Source organism: Mus pahari, chromosome 7, assembly GCF_900095145.1.
Source record: "Mus pahari chromosome 7, PAHARI_EIJ_v1.1, whole genome shotgun sequence".
NCBI classification, from domain to species: domain Eukaryota; kingdom Metazoa; phylum Chordata; class Mammalia; order Rodentia; family Muridae; genus Mus; species Mus pahari.
Window position 1 is genome coordinate 76,368,385 of NC_034596.1, and position 21,946 is coordinate 76,390,330.

A 21,946-nucleotide genomic window follows, 5' to 3' on the forward strand; every position below is an offset into this window, starting at 1 on the left:
AAGGAGATCAGATGAATTAGTTAGCCTCTTCTGGTTTTTTTTTTTTTTTTTTTTTTTTTTTTTTGCTATAGCTAGAATCAACTTCTATGAGCAGTTGATCTGTTTGGATGACAACATTTGTTAATATGTTTTAATATTTGGCTTGCCTTATCTGAATGCCACGCAGCAGAATTTGAAGGAAGCAGACTGGGCATATGGAAGTTGGACTTCAAGCCCAACAGACTTAGTTCTTCTGTTTTGAGACTTTAAAACTGCTTATTGCCGTGCCCCTTCTGAGCTGATCTTTTGGGAATTGTGATGGTACAAAGATGATACACTTTGAATAGTCACATTCATAGGACTTACTTGAAACAGTATTTGACGCCAACAAAGATCAAGCTCAACCAAGTTCACTGGCCATCACTAACGACTCAATATTCACCAGCAGGAAAGACCATAGCAAACCCGAACTGTGTCACTGGCAGGGAGACTCATACTTTCACTTAGGATGCCATTATGAGAAGTATCGCTTAACATAATTTATGTTGTAGGCTGAGTTTGATGTAGCCCCATGCTTCCCTTATTGGTGGCAAGGGCTATGAACAAAGGATCCCCACCATTAAACGGACAGGCAGAGTTTAGTGTGAGCACTGATCACTGAATGAGTGTGCTATCACTGGCACCACTATTTTACTTGTGTGCCAGCTCTGTGTTAGTGGTGGTAGCATGGAGGCTGCAGTCCAGCGAGTGAGACAGAGGTGAATCTATAACACAATAGTGGGTTTTTCTTGGGCTGGTCAGTATTTTTCCGTGTGACTGACTGACTACTGGATATGAGATGGAAGTGTGGGATGGGGACATAAAGAAGGCTGTGTGAACTTCTTGGGCTAGAGTGTAACAGAATGGTACATTGGTTAAAGCACAGGCTTTGGAATTGGCAAAACCTCGGTGTATATCCTGATTCTAACACACTGAGTGACTCTAGTCAGATAAAAGTCATTCCTTAACTGTAGAGTGGGATCATGGTCTGTCCCTCAAAAGGTTCACTAAGTTAATGTCTATGTGTTTCCTGACCAATGCCCGGCTAAATGATGAATGGTAGATGTAGTTATGGATTATTATTATTATTGACATTGTTGGTAACTGTAAAATGATGGTGTTTTGGTTTTGGGTGCTATGCATGCTGTGACTCCATGCAGGTTCTGCAGGTGTTCTACCAATGATCGTCATCTGCAGAAACTCAAAGTCCTTTCACCTCAACTTCTTGAGTCCTAAGATTACAGATGTGTGCCACCACACTTTAACCAATGACAGTGTTTATTGTGGCTAAGTTAGAGGAAGCTAGTGGCACATGTCTTTCTGAGCTGTAATAAAGCAATGGCGTCAGGCACTGATCGCCACCCCTATTGGTTTATGTAGTTCTCTATTGTATGATGATAGGGTCATGTTGAGGAATGGTTTCTAGGCAAGCACAACCACCTTCTTCTTGTTGTGGTGATCCAGCCATCTTTATTTTACATAGCTTTTGACTCTATAAGGTTAGTACATAGGACAGGATAGTTGCAGGAGCTGACTGTCCTTTAGAAGAAATAGATCAAAGAAATTATTAGTCTTTGATGTTTTAGTATCTGCATAGCAGACTAGAATATTCTCTGTCATTATCACCTGGCTGTACTGACTGATACCTGTCAATCTTATTGATGGAATCAGGTATAAAAGACACGGTTCTACAAGAGGAGATAGCGGATAACAAGTGGCCAGATCATTGACTGTTTTTTCAAATAAGGTTTTATTAGGACACAGTGACACCGGTTTATCTCTGTGTTGCTTATGGCCATTTGCATTCACAAGAATAAGCTTGGATAGCTGTCATGGAATCTTGTGTGGCTTGTAAAACTTAAAATATTTGCTTTATGATCTTTGGCAAAGCAAGTTCTCTGTGCCCTGGTATACACAATTGAATATGGCAGGAGTGGGAGGGACATGGATGGGGAGCTTCTCACCCAGGGTTTTTGGCCCCTTCATAAACCAAGCAGAAATACGAGCTGTGGCTTCCGAGATGCTTTGTGATGTTCCAGGTAAGCCAGTGCCATCACGGGGACTCCTGGGGCCGCTCACGAGACTTCATCCTCTCACCATTCCCAATTCTTAGCATCCTGTTCTGGCGCAGGCTCTCACAGCTGGTTGTCAAGGAAGCACCATGAGGTCTGGATTTTCGGGCAGTGGGGCAGGGAATCTTTTATACACAAACCACATACTGGTCAAAGCATGGGCTGTGGAATCAGACAGACACGTAGACCTGGTTTCCAAGACTGGTTCTCCTTGCCTGGGGCAGCCAGTCAAATTCTCTTGAGTCTTCCTTTCCTCATATGTAAAATGAGCAGCTTCAAACAGAGCAAAGCCACCTTGGTGGAATGCCTTTTTTTGTATAGTGCTAGCCTATTCTCACATGTTGGCACATCCAGTTAATGATGAATTAGACATCCTTTGATGAGAATCATCCTTTGATGAGAATGGGAGTCTGGTCAATCAGCTTTTAGTGAGGACTGGAAGGAGCATTAGAGTTAAACACCTGAGATGGCATTCTGTTAGACTTTAATGAAAGACTCTAGGCTCAGGAGGTTGGAGTCCGACTCTGTGGAGTTCGCCTGGATGAGAGCTCATCTTCTCAGTCTTCTCTCAGAAAGAAAAAAAAAAGCAATTCCAGTTTCTTTTACACCCCAAACATCCTTTTTTCACACTCAGACCCTGTGACGCCAGGTTTGTTTTCTGGCCTGGGGACTGTTGATGTTGGAAAGGTTCCACTGGGCGCCTGAAGTTGTGCAATAACATGACACACGCTCGCCCGCAGACATTGTATCCAGTCTTCTCCCTGGCTGGAAGGTCTGGTCCTTTCTGGAAAGCTTTACCATGTGTTCATAAGGCTGCTGTGGCCTTTTGAGTCCTTGGCAAGTTCAGCATATGTAGGTTTGTCTTTCTGACATCTCCTTTATGACCGCTTTCCTCATATGTCTCTTTTACAAGCATCCATGCTCCAGGAGAACTTTCTGTATCTGGGAAGATGATGTTCCTGGTCAACTTGAGAGCAGCATGTCCCAGAGGAGTGTGGGCCAGAGCCTCTGCTGCTTTTTCAAGGAAATATGAACTCCTGCTGAATTTCTTTCTTTCTTTTTTCTTAAATTCAGAGTTAGGTATCATGACATTTCTTAAAATACCTAGCATTTAAAATGTGTTTAAACCATCTCTATTTATAGAAGAAGGTAAAGAGAAAAGATAACAAGAATTAAGCTCCATATAGCCCTTCATTTCAACCCACTGGTTCTAAGCTGAGTATAAGAGGATACTTTTTAAGTCTTTAGGATTTGTGTCTTTTTGTTTGTATTTGGAAAAATACTGTGCTTGCTCTTCTGAGGAAGCGCAGTCTCTTAGGAACTAGGGTCATGGACGTGGCCACCACGTTCTTTGAGGGCCATGGTGATGCTCTATGACTCCATCATGTTTCCCTTTACCCCGGGAGCTGGGCTAGCACCTAGACCCTCTTTGTCTCTGCACCCATATCTTTTCATTTCTTTTCTCCTTGACATTTTGCAATGAACTGAGAGTCCCGTTTCCTTTCACCTGAGAGGCTCATACACATGTCCCAGGTATGTAGGTGGACAGAATCCTCGCCCTTACCCATTTGGGTGCACCGTTGTTCTCCTAGGCAGGCTCTGGGCCACTGGCCACAGGAGAGATTGCTTTTCCACCCAGGAAGTTTCTTCTGGGATAGTGGCTGTGACTGGGGCTTGGGGTCACCGAGGCAATGACACTTTCTGGCTGGATCCCCACCCCCCACAAGACTCTACTCTTTGCCCAACTGGAAACCGTGGGCTGATGTAATGACCTGAGGCTGGAAAAATAAACAGCTTGCAAGGAAACCAGTGGTAGCCCTGTAAGCAAATACCCCACAGCCACCTGGAATCTCATACATGACGTGATTGGGAGGAAGAATGAGTAATCTACCAGCATTAGCAATGAGCTCTGGCCCAGGCTTGTGTGCGTTTAAAATATCTATATGAAAACACACTCTGCAACTGGCCTTTTAGGTTATCTGCCTTTTGAGCTCATGAAGATGCCTCGGTCAATAATGGCCAATAGAATTGAGATGAGGATGAGACCATATGGTTCTTCCCAGGGCGTTCCCTGACAATAAATGCTTTGTCTTCTCTCTCTCTCTCTCTCTCTCTCTCTCTCTCTCTCTCTCTCTCTCCCTCATCCTTTGTTGAAAGGAAAGGTGAGAGACCTGTAGTGCAGTTCTACCTAACTCTAACATTGGCTTGGCTTTCTTGGTTACCTTACTCTGTCACCCCATTGTCTGCTTGCAGTGATGGGATGGGAGGTATGTGGCCATAGGGTTCAGACTCTGGGACTTCCTCTGCCTGTGAAAGTCTTGTGTCTAGAAGTGAGTTTCATGTGCAGTTTGATGTTCCCTAGCAAAACCAGGGCCCATATATTCCCTTTGTCCTTAGTTGTTGAGGTGCCATCAAAGAGCCTGCCTAGGTACTGTAACTGATTCACCGCAAGTTTCTGGAAGTCAGGGATGAACTTGGCTTAAGTCTGAGAGCCTCCTTTATGTGTAAAAATGACTTCGCAAGTAAGGAAAGTGTGAAGCTTATCACCACACATATAATATTCGTATTCTGAGGGGAGGGGGTAAAGGTATACTTAATTTTGACAAAATAATAATAATAATAAACCCCACTTTCATTTTTCCCTTTGTCTGTGTCGTCTCTTCTTCTGTTGCCTGAAGTTGAATTTTCTGTGTTTTGGACCTTCTGGTACAGAGCCTGCAGGTAGGGTCAATGAAATTACCAAGAAAAGCTGGGAAGAAGCCAGGGCACTGTTTCCTGGTACTTCCACTACTGTGAAGTATTTCCCGGCTGTTTGGGCATCTCTCTTGGCTTTGTGACCTGAGATGTGTGGCTGTGAGCCAGGGATGCTTTGGGGTGAGGGAAGTTGAGAGAAAAGATGTTTATGTGCTAAATTGAGGCAATCCATCCCAGAAGAAATCCCCCACCTCTCCCTAAGAGCTCAGCATCTCTCTGTGTGGGAAGTGGGTGTTTACCACTTCAGACCATGGTGAGCCATGCTTGGCCATTTTAGGTTCTGCAGAGAGTCTATTTACATAGGATGGCTGTACTGTTTCCTTATTCCTCTGCACCCATGATGCTTCATCCTAACGGCACATTTACCTCTGGGGGAGAGCTGCCCTCAGCCAGCACTGGTGATTTGAGATGTTAGGTCTGCTAAAGATGGAAATTCAGAGGCACAGCAAGCTAGCTGTGACTCATGAGCCACATAACAAACAGTACCCCAAAGGTGTATGGGGTACAAGGGAAGCAGTTGCCCTTGACTCTGTCTCTTCCAGGTGCTCAGCTTCCAGTGAGTTGAGCAGCTGAGTCTGGGAAGGTATGCCTGCTCCTGTCTAACTGTGAGCGTGTGGGCTAGTCGAGGGAGCAGCACAGGGGCGGGGGGGGGGGAACCTTCCTGCACCACCACTGACTTTGTAATGAGAAAGCGAGAGTCCAGCTATCGAGAGCTCATGCAGGGCTCTAAGCTCAACAGAAGTTATGAGGCACTAAGCCTGAGATGGTGGGAGAACAACACCGTGAACATGTAAGGAAGGACTGCCCATTGGGTAGCCGTGTCCCATAGGCAGGGTCAGTGATGTGCTTCACTACAGCAGGGCGAGCAGTTTGTCAGTGATTTTTTTTTTTTTTTGAAGTTCTGGAAGTTATTGTAAAAAGCAGACAGACTCATTAAGATATCGAAATAGAGAGCTAGAGAGATACATATAAATGTTCTCTGAACTGTTTACCCTTTATAGTATGTACCAGGATAGACTGCTCCCATAACCTGGTCCTTGGTCTGCCATTACAGATCAATTGAGGAGCCAAGTTAAACATTGGAGTTAGAATATTGGATATAGTCCACATGGAGTTGAGGACACTGCCACCTTAGACTAGTTAATTAGAGTAGCAGCTGCCGCTGTCCACTCTACTGTAGCACCAGGGTAAATGTACTTTCCCTTGCGGTGTCGGGTATCTAAATTGATGCCTTATACATGCTAAGTAAGCATCCTACCGCTGAGCTACAGCTTAAGTTCCATCTTACAGACAATAGCTGTGGGGCATGTGTAGGGGCTACTCTGCTGGTACAGGTAAGGAACTTTGAGACTTGTTCAAGATGAAGAGCTAAGTGGGAGAAACCCAAAGACGATGCTCTTGACTACCATGACTACCATGACTGCCATGACTACCATGACTGCCATGACTGCCATGACTACCATGACTACCATGCTGCACTGCTTCTGTTCTGACTGCTGCCGGCGTCTATGAAGTCTTCTACTGTGTGAGTTCCTTGGGTGACGTGTACAGGAGTCAGAGTGCTGGACACATCCTGGCTTCAGATGCAGGGCCACGGAAGCCCAGGACTCCTCAGCCCTGTCTTCTGCTCCTGGAGCATTCCATCTGAACGCTCCAAGTTCCTCCTGGCTCTGGGGAACAGCCATCCAATTGAGATGATACAGCATCCCAATGTCTCCCTCTGGGACAGAACTGAAGGTGCTCCTTCCTTAACTAGTTGGCCCACGGGGTAGGTGGGTCCTCCAGAGCATTCTCTGAGGTCCCTTTCAAGGTCTGAATGAGGGATGATGTCATTTTTTTTTACTTCCATTCTTGGCATATATTTCAGTGCAACAGTTTTGTTTGTCTGTTTTTGTTTTTAAGATAGGGATGAAAAAAAAACCTATTGCAATTGAAGAGGTATCTTTATGAAATCTGTACAAATTCTGTTTCTGATTCCTCACTTCTATACTGGTTTGAACAACCAGAGGGTGACTTTATTCTGTTAGTAGATGGCTTTTTGCTTTTTCCCTGTGCTGGCAGGGTCTCTCCTCTGGGGCTCTCCTTTTCTTAGCGGACGGCCTGTCTTTTGTTCTGAAGGGAGCTTGGAGTAGTGGCTCCGTGGACTCTTCCTCTCTGTGGGACTGTCAAAGCCACACAGATGACTCCAAGTCACACAGAATGGAGAGCTGGGAACTGGCTTTGGCCAAGTGGCCCTCACTGACAGGTGATGGAAAACCCAATGGTGAAAGGTTCTCGGAAAAACTATCCTCTGGGGGGGGGGGGACTTAGCCCCTCTTGAAAAAAAAAAAATGCAAAGTCCACAGTAAGAAAAACAACCTATTCATATAAATGACTTGAAGCCATAGGTGCCAAGACTCCATGTGGCTGCATAAACAGAAAGGGTGGCTCAGTGATGTTCTGTAAATCATTCCTGAAGATTATGACTCTAGCTGGCCCTCCCCCAACTCGGCACCATACCTCCGGTTCCCACACCAGTCCTTTCAACAATATGGGCAGAGCTGTAAAGCCCAGGCCTCCCTTGCTGTCTGTCCTTCTCCTGCAGTCTGCCTCTCCACCAGATTCTCAGCCACTAGGCCACCCTGGGGTAGCCCTGTGTTCTCTCAGACCTGGAGAAGCCTGCGGTGGGAGCCACACCATCTTAATGACACCCCAGGAATTTCATGTCACTTTTTAGAAAGATTCTTTTTAAAAATATATATGGCTTGTTATTGTGGGTTATTGTTCAGCATTTCATTCATTTTTGATAAGAGATGAGAGGGACAAGAGGTATTTGAAGAGGTTTCACGGTCACTGCTGTTGACACAAGGCCAGTGTTTTCCTTAATATTCTTGGCCCAGCAAGATGACTCCTTTTGCAATGAGTGTAAGCAAGCGCCCCTCACTCTCCCAGGCTGAATCACCCTTTATTGATGTTTACCCCCATGAGAGCATGCAGTCTCGAGGGGCTGAGGATGGAGGGTGTGCATTCCTAGGATGAGCTGGGGTCAGCCCCTGCCGTCTCAGGACCACTGGCGGGCGCTCATTCTGCTGTCCGTGGGCCTCCTCCCTGGAGCGTTGGCTAGAATAAAATCCTTGGACTAAGTCCCCTCATGAATTCTTTTTCTGTGAGAGTCCATGGTTCTCTGAGGGAGAAGCAAACCAGAGATGGGGGTGGTGAAGAGATGGGCAGGAGGGAGGTAATGAAGTCCTAACCTATAAGCATTACAGTTGGTTAGAGTCACAGTACCAAGGCTCGAAGGCACAGAATCTCAGCTGAGCCGGGGCTGCTCCCTGACCTTGTTCCAATCAGGAGCCCTCGGAGATGGCTTCAGGGACAGAGAAAGACCTTGAGTGAGGATAGGCTGACATGTCAGGGTTAGTTCTTCCTAATGGATCATATAATTCTCAGAAATTTCCTGGCCTTCTCAGAGCCTAATATGGTACGAGACTCAGTATATATCCATTCAACAGCCCTGGCTCACACAAGTCCCCAGCACTTCTTTTATGGCATCCTCTGAGCCCTAGAATGTTTTGTCACCCACAGCCCCATGCTGGGTCCTCCTCTCTCCAGACACTGTCCCAAGTCCTGTTAGTACCCCACTGTCTCTCATTGTCTATTGCAACAACATAAGCAACTCTCAGGAGGACTAAAGAGGCTCCTTTAAAGAGCTACTACGTCTTTATCCAGAGAGACAACTTCCTTGGTCAGGGCATCCTCCCGGACTGCAGTTTTTTGTTTGTGTTCTTGATATAATATCTCACAATGCAGCCCAGGCTAGCTTCAAACTCCTGATCTTTCTTCTTTAGCTCCCCTGTTCCCTCCACCCCCGACCTGTGCTGAGGTTCCAGATATGGACCACCGCAACTGGCTCACGCTTCTCAGTTTTTCTAGGTATTTGTCTCATCTTTCCTGAAGTTTTTAGGATGCTTCACTTCCTTTAGAAGGTCCATTTGGCTGAGAGCCTGACTCTGTTGTTTGGCCCAACACTGCCTCGAGATTGCCATGTAAGCATCCATAGTTGCTTTTACTTAGGGCGGATTACTTTGCACAGTGGGGGCCAGCTTCATGCAATCAGATCCAAGACTTAAGAAGAACTCTGCCTGGGGACTGTCATGGGAAGCCCTGCTTTTGTGTCTTTCAGCTGTGGGTGTGACCTATTGATCTGAGACTCAAGGCTGCCTCCTCTTGTCTACCTGCATTTCTAACTGACTGGCTTGCCTGCATAGTTTAGACTTGCCGTCTCCCTATTTCATGAGCCTCGTCCTTAAAATCTCCCTCTCACTGTGTGTGTGTGTGTGTGTGTGTGTGTGTGTGTGTGTGTCTGTGTGTGTGTATGAGAAAGAGAGAGAGACTTGTGAGTGTGTGTTTAAGTGTGTGAATGTGTGTGAGTGAGAGAGAGTGGAGTGAGTGTGTGTTTAAGTGTGTGCATGTGTGTGAGTGAGAGTGGAGTGAGTATGTGTTTAAGTGTGTGCATGTGTGTGAGTTTGTGTTTGAATGTGTGTCTGTGTGTGAATGTGTGTGTGTGTTTCTGGAGAACCTTGAGTGATATAGTCCTTCTTTGGCAGCAACCCCTTCCATCATCTCCCCATCTTTCTCCACCATGAAATGTCTGTTTTCTGTCACCACAGGAAGGGCGGCCCACTGGTTGCAGATGACTTGACTTTCAAAGGTGTTTAGTTAGGTGTTGGTCACTCAGGAACTTTCCACTTCCTCCTGTCTCTTCTCCTGAAGTCAGTAATCTGAAAGTTAGACCGGTCTGAATCCTGTAATGTTTATGTTTGTTGGTCATTTTTCTTTTAAAAATACATATAAAAGACGAGGAAGGAGCAGAGTCCTGGAAGAGCGGATAAACTCTGAGCTCCAGCAGCGATAAGGGGTTAGCTAAGAATTCCTTCTGTCCGCCCTCTCTGCTCCTAATTACCATGGGGGATTGTGAGGTACCGAGACTTGAGCCGGTCCTAGCAGACAGCGGCGTCCTCTGTGCTGATCCCATTTTTGGCCGACATATAACGACCTGGGCTCTGGGCCCCAGGACAGGGTTTGTGTTCATCTCACTCAGCCTGCCCTTCCAGCCCTGCCTCCACCTTGCTCAGAGCTCTTCTCCCCTGGTTCCTCTCTTCCCTGGCACGTGTGACTGGGGCAAGGCACACTGGATGTCTTCTGGTGGCAAGGCCAGGACTTCGTGTGTTCCCAACTCGGGATGCTTTGGTGTTGTATTTCTTCTTTGAGTCAGAGGTTTCTTTGCCAAGTGGAGACTGACTAAGTTCTCCCTGCTTGGCACCATCGAGGGAAAGGTTGGAAGGACATACGTGGAAGTGTACAAGTGGGTGTGGTTACCCATCCCCAAGCTTGCTCTCCTAAGGTGTGGGTTATGTCTTCGAGGCATATCCAGGTAGCCCTGGCTCGTGCTCATAGTTACAGGGCCAGACCTTTCCATCTTATCTCTATTTCACAAATTTTCCTAAGCAGAGATGAAGTGTTTTGGAATGGCATGCATTCACGTCAGCAGAGTTCCTTGCTCTGTGACCTAATGTAGTGAACAAAGAACCTCGAAATCGGTCCTAGCTTGCACTCTGTAAGCCAGCCTGAGAAAACCAGAAGTGGACGGTGGGACTCATATGGGAGGTGACTGACAAGGGTCCAGTGTGGCTCCAAGGATGGCTTCTGGGTCCTCAGATACATAAATGAGTCTCCACTCCCTTAACTTACTCATCAGTGTTTGTATGGCATCCAGGGTGCTGACTGAAGGGCTTGCAGGGGCTACAAGGATCCCCTTGGCTTAAAGTGACCAAGAGCTCAGCAGCTCTAGCTAGTATCTATAATACTTTGTACTCATTGTTTCTCACAAGCTAGCTCAAACCTACGAGTGTATCAGAAAAATAATTTATTCTTGCCAGTGTTATCTGTCTGTTTGATAGAATGGCTATCTCACTAGTTTCACATGAATTGGCTCTGGGGCTATTCTAAATGGAGGACAGGTGGGACTGGAACATCCAAGATGACCTGTGTCATGTTGCTAGCAGACCAAACCATTTCCCTCTGCTCCTTCAGCAGCTAGAGAATATACAAGAAAGAGCACTCTATGTGGTGCTCTTAGGACTCATTGAAAGCAAAAGCAGAAGCCGCAAGCCCTCTGAAGGCCTGGGCTGCTTCTCCAGCCTCAGCACACTGTTCTGTTGTGAGTTAAAACCAGTCAGAGTCCATGTGGATTAGCCAACACAGGGCATAGAGACACAGGCATTGGAGACTCTATTGTGATCATGCACTGTTACATGTAAGGAAAGTATAGAATTAAATAAAATTTGAATCAGCCTGTAGCAATGAAGGATGCTACTGTAGAGAGCATGTAAAGAACATGGGTGGGCTGGGCTGGGATCCCACCTCTGTCTCCTCCTAGCTATGATTTCCTCCCTCTTTCCCCCCCTCCCCTCCTCTCTCCTTCCTTCCTTCCTTCCTTCCTTCCTTCCTTCCTTCCTTCCTTCCTTCCTCCCTTCCCTCCTTCTCTCCTTCCTTTCCTTCTCCCTTCTTCTCTCTCTCCCTCTCCCCCTCCCCCACACCCCCACTCTGTGTCTTTCTTTCTTATTAGATAGTGCTTAGTGTGACCTAGGCTTGTCTCCTGATTTTCCCGATTCCATCTCTTGAATGATGGAATTGCGGATATGCACCACCACACCTGGTTTATTCAGGGCTAGGGATCAACCCCAGGGCTTCTGGCATGCCAGATAAGCACTGTATTGACTGGTCCACAGCCTCAGATCCCTAATTCATGATCTTGATCTAATTATTTAGCCAGTCTGTGTTCCTGGTGTTAATATATGTCTCCAAAGATTGGAAATAGAGTGAATTGAGTTAACATAAGTAGCAGGCCCGTCACCAAATCTGTCACTTTGTACGTACTCAAATAAATGTTTGCTATTCCCATTCACCGTATAGATGGATATGTAATAATGGGTGAAGTACAAATTGGTTTTTGATTTTCTAGTTCCAAGACAAAGAGACAGAAACCCTGAGGTCCAAGCTCCATGTGCTGAGGCTGAGAAGGGATGCTCTGTCAGAAGGAGCTGTGGGCATGAATGAGTTTGCTCTTGAATGCAGATCTTAGGTAGTCTGTTAGGTGTCTGACCCGAAGAGCAGGTGTCTGGGGTCCTCCAGTGGAGCTTCCCTCTGAGTGAACTTAAGAAAAATTCACCCTCTCCAGAGGTGAATTTCTTTTTCTTGTTTATAAAGTGTAGATCATCATAGTGCTCACGGCAGGTGGGCTAAGAGGTTAGACAGGCAAAGCCCTCCTGTTGCCTGGTACATTTCATTCAGGAGTATTTGCTCTTATCATTAATCTTTTTTAAAAAACACTTAAAGAGATATCTTTTCTTTCTGGAAGACAAATTGTATACTTTTCTCGTGTGTGTGTGTGTGTGTGTGTGTGTGTGTGTGTGTGTTCATATGGGGGTGTGGTTTAGGGTATACATGTGTATACATTCATGTGAAGGTAAGGAGTTGAAGTCATATATCTTTCTGAATTACTCTCTGCATCATCATCATCATCATTATTACTATTATTATCATCATTATTATTACTATTTTTTTTGAGACACTGTCTCTCACTGAATGTGGAGCTCAGCAGGGATGGCTGGCCAACGAGCCCCAGGGATGCTCCTGTTTCTGTCTGTTCCGTCAGTTAGTGAGGTTATGGAACTGTGGTACCTAGTCCAGGCTTTTGACCCACATGCCGGGGGTCTGACCTGAAGTCCCCTTGCTTCTGTGGCAGGCACTTCACCTACAGAAGCAACCCATATTGCCAGCCCAATTGTTCTGTCGTGTCAGGATTTTCCTTACAAGACACCAGACTTTCAGAGTGGACAGTAAAGTGACAAACCCTATATTTCATCTTCTCTTATAATTCCATGCTACACTGCATTTTCCTAGATTTGGGAGCATCATTGTCTTTATGATTTAACTCTCCATAGGTGGTCATAGACACTGAAGGATTTCCAGAAATCCATTCCCAGGGCCCAAGTCCCAGGTCAGCTTCTCTTTCAGCCCAACTCCTGCCCCAGCTTCTCCAGTTCTCAGACCCGCTGTGGTGTGAAGTTAGGTTCACCATGCGGCTGCCCTGGGTGAGGGGGAGGTGTTCCTGCTCGTCCCCATGCATCTGCATAGTCTGATTTATGGCTGGAGGGGTTGGCCTAGAGGGTCTTAATTTAAAGCCCCTGTCAGAGGTCGTCACACAAGCGTGGTGCCAGTAAAAGCTGCTTCCCTCTCCCTTTGTTTCTTTGTCAGCTCTTTCATGGCATGAAATATGAGGGAGGAATGAGGCTACCAAACTGGATCTGAGAGATCTACCCCAAGCCCCCAGTGCAATCCCCTTGAAGCCGTGTTAGTGTTTGCCTGCCAAGATCTAAGGAAGGTGGAGGGGTTAACTTTAGGGGCCATATGGGCTGCACAGATTTTCTTTTTAAAATGTCGTCTGCAGTAAGGAAGCAAACACCACATTTTATTTTTTAAGCAGTTTAACAAAAATATTAAAATCAAACAATAACATCGCCTAGCCCCCCCCCCCCAAAAAAAAGCCCGAAGCAAAACAAAGAAAGGGGAAAGAGAGATCAGGAAAAGAAGACAGGGTGACTTACTGGACAGGGCTGCCCAGGAAAGGTTCCAATAGGTGTGGGGCTTTTGCGAGTGTGTACATCTGGCATCGGGCCCCAGTCACTGTCTCCGTCTCTGCCTGGCTCTGGAGAGAGTTGGCTTGGCTCCTTGGACGTGTTCACGAATTCCTGAAGATGCCAACTACAGACACCTTTCTGCATCCCTTGTTCCTACTCCTGTCTAATGGGAGAATTAGTGAATAATAGACTCACGCCCACTAGCTTTCTTTGTCTCCCTGTGTTGGAGGGCGAAAGCAACCAGGGCTGGCTCTCGCTACTCTTGCATTCGGGGTGTGGAACATTACCCTGCACAAGGTCTGTGGTTCTGTCCTAGGGAGTGCCCCCTTGCATAGGCATCCCAGCATTCACTCGCAGGGCAGTCCGGCTACTGACCCTCCTGAAGCCTGTGGCCAGCGTGTCGGCAGGGATAACTCTAAAACTGGAGGGACATTCCAGCTCTGGAGTACACTGCAGCTCAGAGTAGCCCTGGTGTCCTGTCTGGCTTGTTGCTGCAGAGAGCCTGTGTGGTCAAAGTGCTGATGAGTCTCTGGCAGTGTAGACAGCCACGGGGAGGCTCCCGCCGGCCCTCCGGGGCTTTCACTTTGGCAGCATGCGAGACATGGGTGTCTGAGATGATTCATGGTTCTTTGGGGGCAGGCCTGGTCCTGGCTCTTTATTATGGATTCTGGACAGGAGGAGGAGAACTCATCAGCAGGAGCTGCATCTTCTCTTACAGAGAAAGTCCACTCCTGTGACCAGGAAAGACAGAGCGCCCTGGAAGAGGCCCGGCAGAATCCCCGAGAGGGCATTGTGATCCCCGAGTGTGCTCCTGGTGGGCTCTATAAGCCGGTGCAATGCCACCAATCCACAGGCTACTGTTGGTGTGTCCTAGTAGACACAGGGCGCCCGTTGCCGGGGACTTCCACACGGTAAGCCTGCTCTGAGCATCCTGAGACGGACCGGCTAGCCTCTGGTTATTCTGCCTTTATTGTCTTCACTGCCCTACTTCTCACAGACTCAAGTCACAGGAGATTGACGTCTCCTTTCCCAAGCAGATGAGGGTCTAGCCAAAGGGCCTGGGACCTGGATCCTGACCACCGATTTTGTACTTTCTCGAAACCTACTTAATCTCTCCCAACACCAGTTCCCTGATGAAAAGCTTATGTACCACCCTGGTCTTGAAGTGACAAAAAAGCAAAAAAAAAAAAAAAAAAAAATCCACATGCAGACTGGAGATGGCATTGTTATCACGCTTGCGTGATTAAAATGACATGCCTGAACATGTCTCAATGGGGGCATGTATACTGGATTGCCTTGTAGCTTCCGGACAGTTCAGGGACTATTTTACTTTCCTTCCCAGGGGCTCTAGGCTTAGTGACAGCACAGTTTGTTGCTGGGCAGTAGTGGCTGAAGAAAACTTAGTTGCTAACCCCCTTAAAATGCCTCACTTCTGTCTCTCCCCCAAGCTATGTGATGCCAAGTTGTGAGAGTGACGCCAGAGCCAAGAGTGTAGAGGCAGACGACCCTTTCAAGGACAGGGAGTTACCAGGTAGGAGACACAGCCCTGCCCGGGCGGCACCGTCAGTTCTTTGGGTTTCTCATCCCTCCACTCTGCAGGGGCCACTCTCTCCTCTACATCTGTTTTTCCAATCGGCAGCACAGAGCAAGGCATGCTGGGAAGGCTCATCATAGGAGCACAGACCTGGAAACTGTGGAATCTACAGCCAGAGTCAGCCCTGTGCCCTTGAGAACACTGTCCTCTTCCCCTCCTTGTCTTAAGAATGTAGTCAGGGACTTAGAGCTCCGTCGCTGGAGTGTCACGGTCATTTTCTAAGTCAGTGAAGTGGGGATGGCATTTTGGAAACTGTAAAGCAAAGGTAGATCACAGGGAGTGACTTCCTTGAGGGGCCTATCTGGTGTCCGCCACCTGTTCTGTGGATTGCTTATATGATGACCCTATGATGGCCACTAGGGGTGACATGAGACATACCAACAATAGCCCAAGACCCCAAAATTGATACTGGGTGGGTTGTTCCTTATTTGTAGGAAACTCCAAGTCACAATAAAAATTCTAAATACAGGCTATGTGGACTGTGGACTTTCCCCTGTAAATCCTCTTAAGTTCCTCTTCTTTGTGCACCATTCTAGAAAAAGCACAAACAATGAGAAATCTTCTCACAGGTGACCCTGTCTTGATCTACACACACATAGGAGAACAGAGAAAACAGCCCCACTCCTCTATGTAGGTGGGAGCTAAGTTCATGATTGATAGCCATTTTTACTCAGTACAAGATTAGGTCTGTCCTGGTGGAAACTGGTGCCACCTTCCTATTACCTATCAGGACTCCAAAGTGAGAAGCAGGGAATCCTGAAAGTCCGGGACTTTCTGTGTGAGGTTAGTAGAAGTCACATTGTCACAAAAGTTGAGGCAGGGAGGCCAGGGAGGCCAGGGAGCCTTCTCCTGGCCACCCCAGGACAGATGGAAATGGCCCTTCTATTTCATGCCAGATACGGCTTAATCTAGTCCTCAAAGACATGAGGTTCACAGGGTAGAGGAGACAAGTCATAGGCAGGTAAAGGAAGGCATGCACATACAGATTCAGGGCAGGTTCCCTCCAGAGAAGAGAGAGGTGCTGTGGGAAAGGCAGCAAGAACCTACTGAGTTCACACTGCTCTGTAAGACCCAGAGGGTTGGAGAGAGGAGGGCTTAGTTGCTGCAGGGGTGGGGGTGGGGCTGTGGCTGTGCTGAGGGCCCATTTGATGCAGGTGAGTAGGGCTCCCATCTCTGCAGTGGTAGGGCAGGGTTTCCCCAGCAATGCTTCTCTTTGCGGCATGGATCTGGGACAGGAACATCTGTGAGAGGGCTTTCCATGGAGGAGTCTACAGTTACCATCTCAGCTGGATAAAGGGGGCAAGAAGAGGAGGGCTTGGATATGTCCACTTAAACCACAGGTTCTCGTCCCCCTTGTCCTTCCTTGACATCAGTTCTTGTCCCCAGAGCAGAACAGTGCCTGCCTGGTTATTGTCTTGTGTACACTGGCCCAGGATATTATGGTGACTTCTGTGAGGCTGAGGGCCCTGTCTCTTGTCTTCCTGGCATTTCCATAGTTCCTTCGCAGGTACTCAGTGGAACTCGGTGGAATGGAAGAAAGCTGAGAGCTTTATTACCCTCTGGTGCTTCTGTGTGGCTTATGCATAGATGATAATGGAGGTCATTTGAACACTGAACGCATCCTCAGTCTTGGCTGGACAAAGACTCTGAGGGGGTGGTAGCTGATTGCCTTGGTAAGTTACCTATCTTCTGCCTTCAAATCTCCTCTTGTCTTCTAGGCTGCCCTGAAGGGAAGAAGATGGAATTTATTACCAGCCTGCTGGATGCCCTCACCACAGACATGGTTCAGGCCATTAACTCAGCAGCGCCCACTGGAGGTGGGAGGTGAGAATGTGTGCAGGAATGGGTGTGGCCCTGGATTCTTCAGATACTAAGGGGGGCCTGGGAGAGAAGTCTGTTTTTCTCTGGAGCATGTGTTGCCCCCAATGGCCACGATCTTGCTGTGATTCTCCTGCCTCTGCTGTCTGAGTGCTGGGATCACAGGTGTGTGCAACCACACCTTGAGAAACAGGAACATTTCAGTCAAGAGGCATCACATCTCAGCCAGCAAAGATGGTTGTCGTCCAGAGGATGCATGGTACAGTGCCATGCTCTTAGAATCCCGTCAGGAGGACAGAGCTTATATATATTCAGGGTTCTTACATAGATAAGAATTTTAAAGGGAAGGGAAAGGGCTGGTACACTAGCTACTAGCTATATGTCTTTAAGATCCTTTAAGCACTCCAGGGTCCCATGAGCTCACAGGCTAGCTTCTGGTCATGGCTCCGCTTCCTCTTACCTGGGTACATAAGGCAGACTCAGTCTAGGGGAACACAACACAAAACCTGAGAAAGATGGAGACACAGTCTGACAGGCCACGAGCGAGAGCTGCTTTGAGGGTCCCCACAACGCTCAGCAGCCTGGCATCTGAAAATAGAGTCTATGCACCCCAGTTGCCAGGAAGAAGAGAAGAGTGAGCATTTCAAATGTATACTCCCGCATGCCTATAGACGCGCTGTTGCCAAGTGCATGCTAAGCAACTGCCGGTTGATGACAACCCGGCATGAGGTTCCATTGCCCCTCTTTGTCATCTGTTTCACTTTTCATGATTTCAGTTGTTCACAGCCAACTACAGTCTAAAAAAACTGAATTGGGAAATTCTAGAAAGAAAACAGCTTATAAGCTTAGGATAACCTTTATTGTACTGTTTTGTTATAATGATCTTATTGTTAGTTATTGCTGCTAATCTCTGCTGCTTAATATATACATTTTTTCATAGGTGTGTATGTTAGGAAAAACAGTGTATTTAGAGTTCTAGATCATCTGCAGTTTCAGTCGTCTCTGGGGATCGTAGAATGTAGGAGAGGGGACTAATGTTTTTAGTTTGTTTAGAAACAGGAGAATCAGCATAAATAATGGGAGGCAGCGTGGACACAGAATCTCAGGTCTGGGTGGGTGGGCCCACCCACGGCTCAGGGGTCCAGGACACAAGTTTTCCCTCAGCCCTGTAGAGACATCAGCACCCCAACCCTGGTTTCCACGGGAGCTACTGACCCCAGGACTCAGGAGATGATGACAAAGTCAAAGTGATCCTAGAAGCTGGAAAGAGCTTCCAGGACTCAGGGCGGTTCAGGGAGGGGCACGTGAGAGCTGACAATAGGAAGTGACATTTTCACTTACACAGGGGGAGCAGGAATTGTACCACATTGTACCAGGAATGAGAGCATTTCATCAAGGAACACATGGGCAATGGGAGATGAACAAGGTGGGGCCAGGTGGGACATATGGGAGAAGTGGCAGGAAGTGGCATGAATCGGCCTGGGATATGGTATGGATAAGTCGGAGATGTAGCTGCAGAGCTGGACAGAGTCGTGTCGAGCCATGCCAGAGACATCAGGGACCACAGTGGTTGAGAGTACTTTTGAATGATCATCCTGATGGCATTATGATGCAAAACCAGGGGAAGTTTAAATGGGGTGGGAGAGCGAGAGGGTGATGGGAAAACTAGTGGGTAGAAAGGGATGATTTACCGAAGTATTCCATGTGAAATTAATAGATTCTCAAGACCTAAACGCAGGGAGAGGGAGAGAGGGAGGCGCCAGCTTCCCTCTGTGGCCTCCTAGACTGATTCGGTGGCCAAAACCAGTGCTTCCCAAATCTAAACTTAGATAACGTAGAGTTGGGTGTCTGTGGAAGCATCTATCACTGGTACACAGGCAGGGGCGCCACAAGCATCTTTAGATGACAGCGTCTCACCTCCCACACTGAGCCTTTGCTGGATGGTTAACATATCCTTGGTCCACCCCCACCCCCAACCAAGGCTCTGGAAGGCATTTTTCTATGGATCAGCTACCCACCCACCCATTCACTAGATCTTCAGTCTAAAAGGAAGGCTGTCTATGTAAGTAAGTAGGTAAGTAGGTAGGTAGGTAGGTAGGGCACTCTTGGGAGAACCAGCCTTGTCTATGTGCGCCTCCTGGTCGTTCACATGCTTCCTAAGGAGAGACTGCCAGTGGAGTGGCCCTCATCCTGTAGAGTGCAGTTGGTTGTCTGTTGATGGCTTTGCAAGGAAGAGTCTGGACTGTGGCTGACTTGGCAGTTCCCATCTCCACCCGCACAGCTGGTGGGGCTTGGACCCAGCTCCACACGGGGCTCAGTCAGCCTGCTTGGATTGGCTCAGGCCTCCTGGCCAGCCCTCCTCACCTTCTCTAAAACTGCTTAGGACAGCAGAATTGGGCCCCAGATCTTGGCCAAAGCAGGTTGTGGTAAATGGGCGAGGCTCTCCAGCGATGTGTTACAGCCAAAATCTGCCAGGGCCAAGGCCACAGAATCAAAACTGAGAGTGCTGCAGGAGGATGGCCTTCACCACCCTTAAAATTGGGAGACGGCTGAGTGTGTCTGTTCAGGGAGTGACCTGGTTCTAGTGGGTTTCTCTCTCCCTGAAGGCAGAAGTTACTAAAATAGCCTAAAGGCAGAGTCACTGAATGTATCTTGACTATAGAATATAGAATATCCTGAATATAGAATGAGGTATCCTTGGGAAGGCAGCTTTCCATACCACATCTGAGAAAACGTAGGTAGTCGGCCTACCCAGGTAGCCCTTTTGGAAGAACTTTACCCATGAAAGGGTCCTTATAGGCACCGCGGAGATGCAGAGATTGCTCTCGGAGTGAAGGCGCTTGCCATCAAGACTGAGCACCTGAGCTAGATCGCGAGAATCTATATGGTGGAAGGCAAGAACTGACTCCCGTCGGTTGTCGTCGTGTACTGTGGCATGTACACCCACACACAAAGATTCATACACACACAAATAAGTGAATGAATGCAAAGAAGAAAACTGTAAAAGAATACTTAGGGAAGCTTGTGTGACCTGGGCGGGCAGTGAGATGTGACTTTGAGGTAAGGGTGTAAGTGGCAGAGTCTGTGATGGCAGAGATGGACTGAGATGGCTCCTGGAAAATCCGTCTCACCTATATCTAGCACTCCCCTGCAAGGGGAAAAATCTCAGAATTGCTCAGTTCACAGAGGTCTCTGGTGTTTTCTCTTGCACATGCTCGGTGTTGCTCTGGCTATCCCAGATCATGTGATACATCAAAAGTATAAAGGTCCTTGGTGTTTGTTCTAGTAATGTGTTGGTTCCCAAGTATGGCCCTGCCGTCACCCAGTTTTGAAGTAGAGCTGAAGCTTTGTTACTTAAGGGGACTTCTGGTGAGCCAAGGGATTCAAAAACAGAGGCTCGTGATGTCTGGGACGGAGGGGAGGGCGTGGAACAGAAGCCGAACCCTTAGTCCCCACAGGGCAACCAGTGGGTTGGTGGCTTGGAAGGGTCTCAGAAGACCTCTCCTGAGATATGGTGTCCTGTGCTTAACCCAGCATTCTGCCACGGGCTGGCAGCAGGCAGGGTGTGCAGGCTAGCTGTGGGAAGTCAGGGCTGCTCCACACTGAAAGATCTTGATGGGGGAGCAGAGAGGGTACAGAGGAGAGCCACGAGGGCAAAGGAACAGAGCCCAGATGAAGATCATCCCCTGGCCAACTCAGAGCTTGCAAGGTAGGAAGAACTGCTTCTTGATGCGAAATAGCCTGGAGGCAGGTAGGGAGAGCTCTGACCACAGACGTGCAGAGAACAGACAGGCGGATAGGAGGGCGCTCCAGGAACACGTGTTGGAGGGAGAAAACCTTCTCTGGCAGGGCCTCTGGGTGGGATGACCTCATCCCTTCCCGTCTCAGCAACCGAGACTTTATTATTCCAGCCTCCAGGTAGACATTACGCTATGCAGCACCTAAAGGTTAAAGGAAGAGCTGCCTTCTTCTTGGCGCTCTCTTGTCTCCCTGGTTGCCTCCCCAAGAGAGAACCTTTCTTGGGCACTCCTGTCTCCTCCAGAGATTAGGTCCTCTCTGATGTTCCCCTTCATGTACCCTGAGCACTCCCTACAGAGTTTCTGCCTGCCCACCCAGTGTACTGCAAGGGCAGCCATGAGAGCAGATGCTGTCACTAATAATGGAATAGTAACATTTAAACACAGGCTGCACAGCACCGCAGAGAATGTCAGCCTGCCCCAGACTCCCTGCCCCTGGTTTCCATGGCAGATTAAGCAGATTCCCCAGGAGTCAGAGGCCAGTGACAGCTCAGTGTGCCTTGCACCTTCCCTAAGGGTCTCTCTGGGTGGAAACTGTCAGGATGAGGTCCTACTGACATCCTTCTTAGAATCCAGGATGTCTGGGGGATTTACCCAAGACTGTGGTCAGCCTCGTTAATAACGGACCAGGCAGCTACCAGGGGTGACTAGCTCTAGCTCTTCTCTGCAGGGGCGAGGGGGAACGCAGCTTCATTTTGCTTGAAGTTCCTGTTACATGGGAGTCACTGTGAAGTAAGACGGGGTTTTCTAGCTTCTCCTCAGGGAGGGGTGAGAGGTGGGCTACTCCTTTCTAGAATATACAGTAAACCTGAGAGGGCTGTCATATCTCCAAGTGCCTTGGACATTTTTTAAGAACCATGTGTATCTTCAGAGTATGCTAGCAGGCCCTGATCACCTGGTCTAGGATCCTTGCTTGCTTGCCAGTGAACTTCCCTATCAATGTTCTGCTGCAGACTGCACACCAGTCATTTGAAATGCACTGGGTCTAAACCTCAGCTTCATTCCCCTCCCCAAGGGCAAATGATCCAGCTCATAGTGACAAGCCCCAAGGACAGAACCAGGACGTGTGGGTGCGTGCGTGTGTGTGTGTGTGTGTGTGTGTGTGTGTGTCTTTTCTTCTGTTCAGAAACTCCAACTCATCATGAACAGACTTATCATTGGCTTTTAAAAACTCTAATTAGTGTCACCCTAACTTCTTTGATGCATAAATAA

The 21,946-nt window shown here is 47.9% G+C and overlaps 1 protein-coding gene across 3 annotated transcripts in view; it reads left to right on the plus strand.

Moving 5' to 3' along the window:
• Smoc1 (SPARC related modular calcium binding 1) overlaps positions 1 to 21,946 on the plus strand; it is a 159,995-nt gene that overhangs the window by 129,808 nt on the left and 8,241 nt on the right. For all 3 annotated transcript variants that reach the window (XM_021201601.2, XM_021201600.2, XM_029540956.1), the window contains exons 8-10: positions 14,244 to 14,436; positions 14,974 to 15,056; positions 16,838 to 16,943. In XM_021201601.2, the coding sequence (XP_021057260.1) occupies positions 14,244 to 14,436; positions 14,974 to 15,056; positions 16,838 to 16,943 (382 nt within the window). The remainder of the gene's footprint in view (positions 1 to 14,243; positions 14,437 to 14,973; positions 15,057 to 16,837; positions 16,944 to 21,946) is intronic.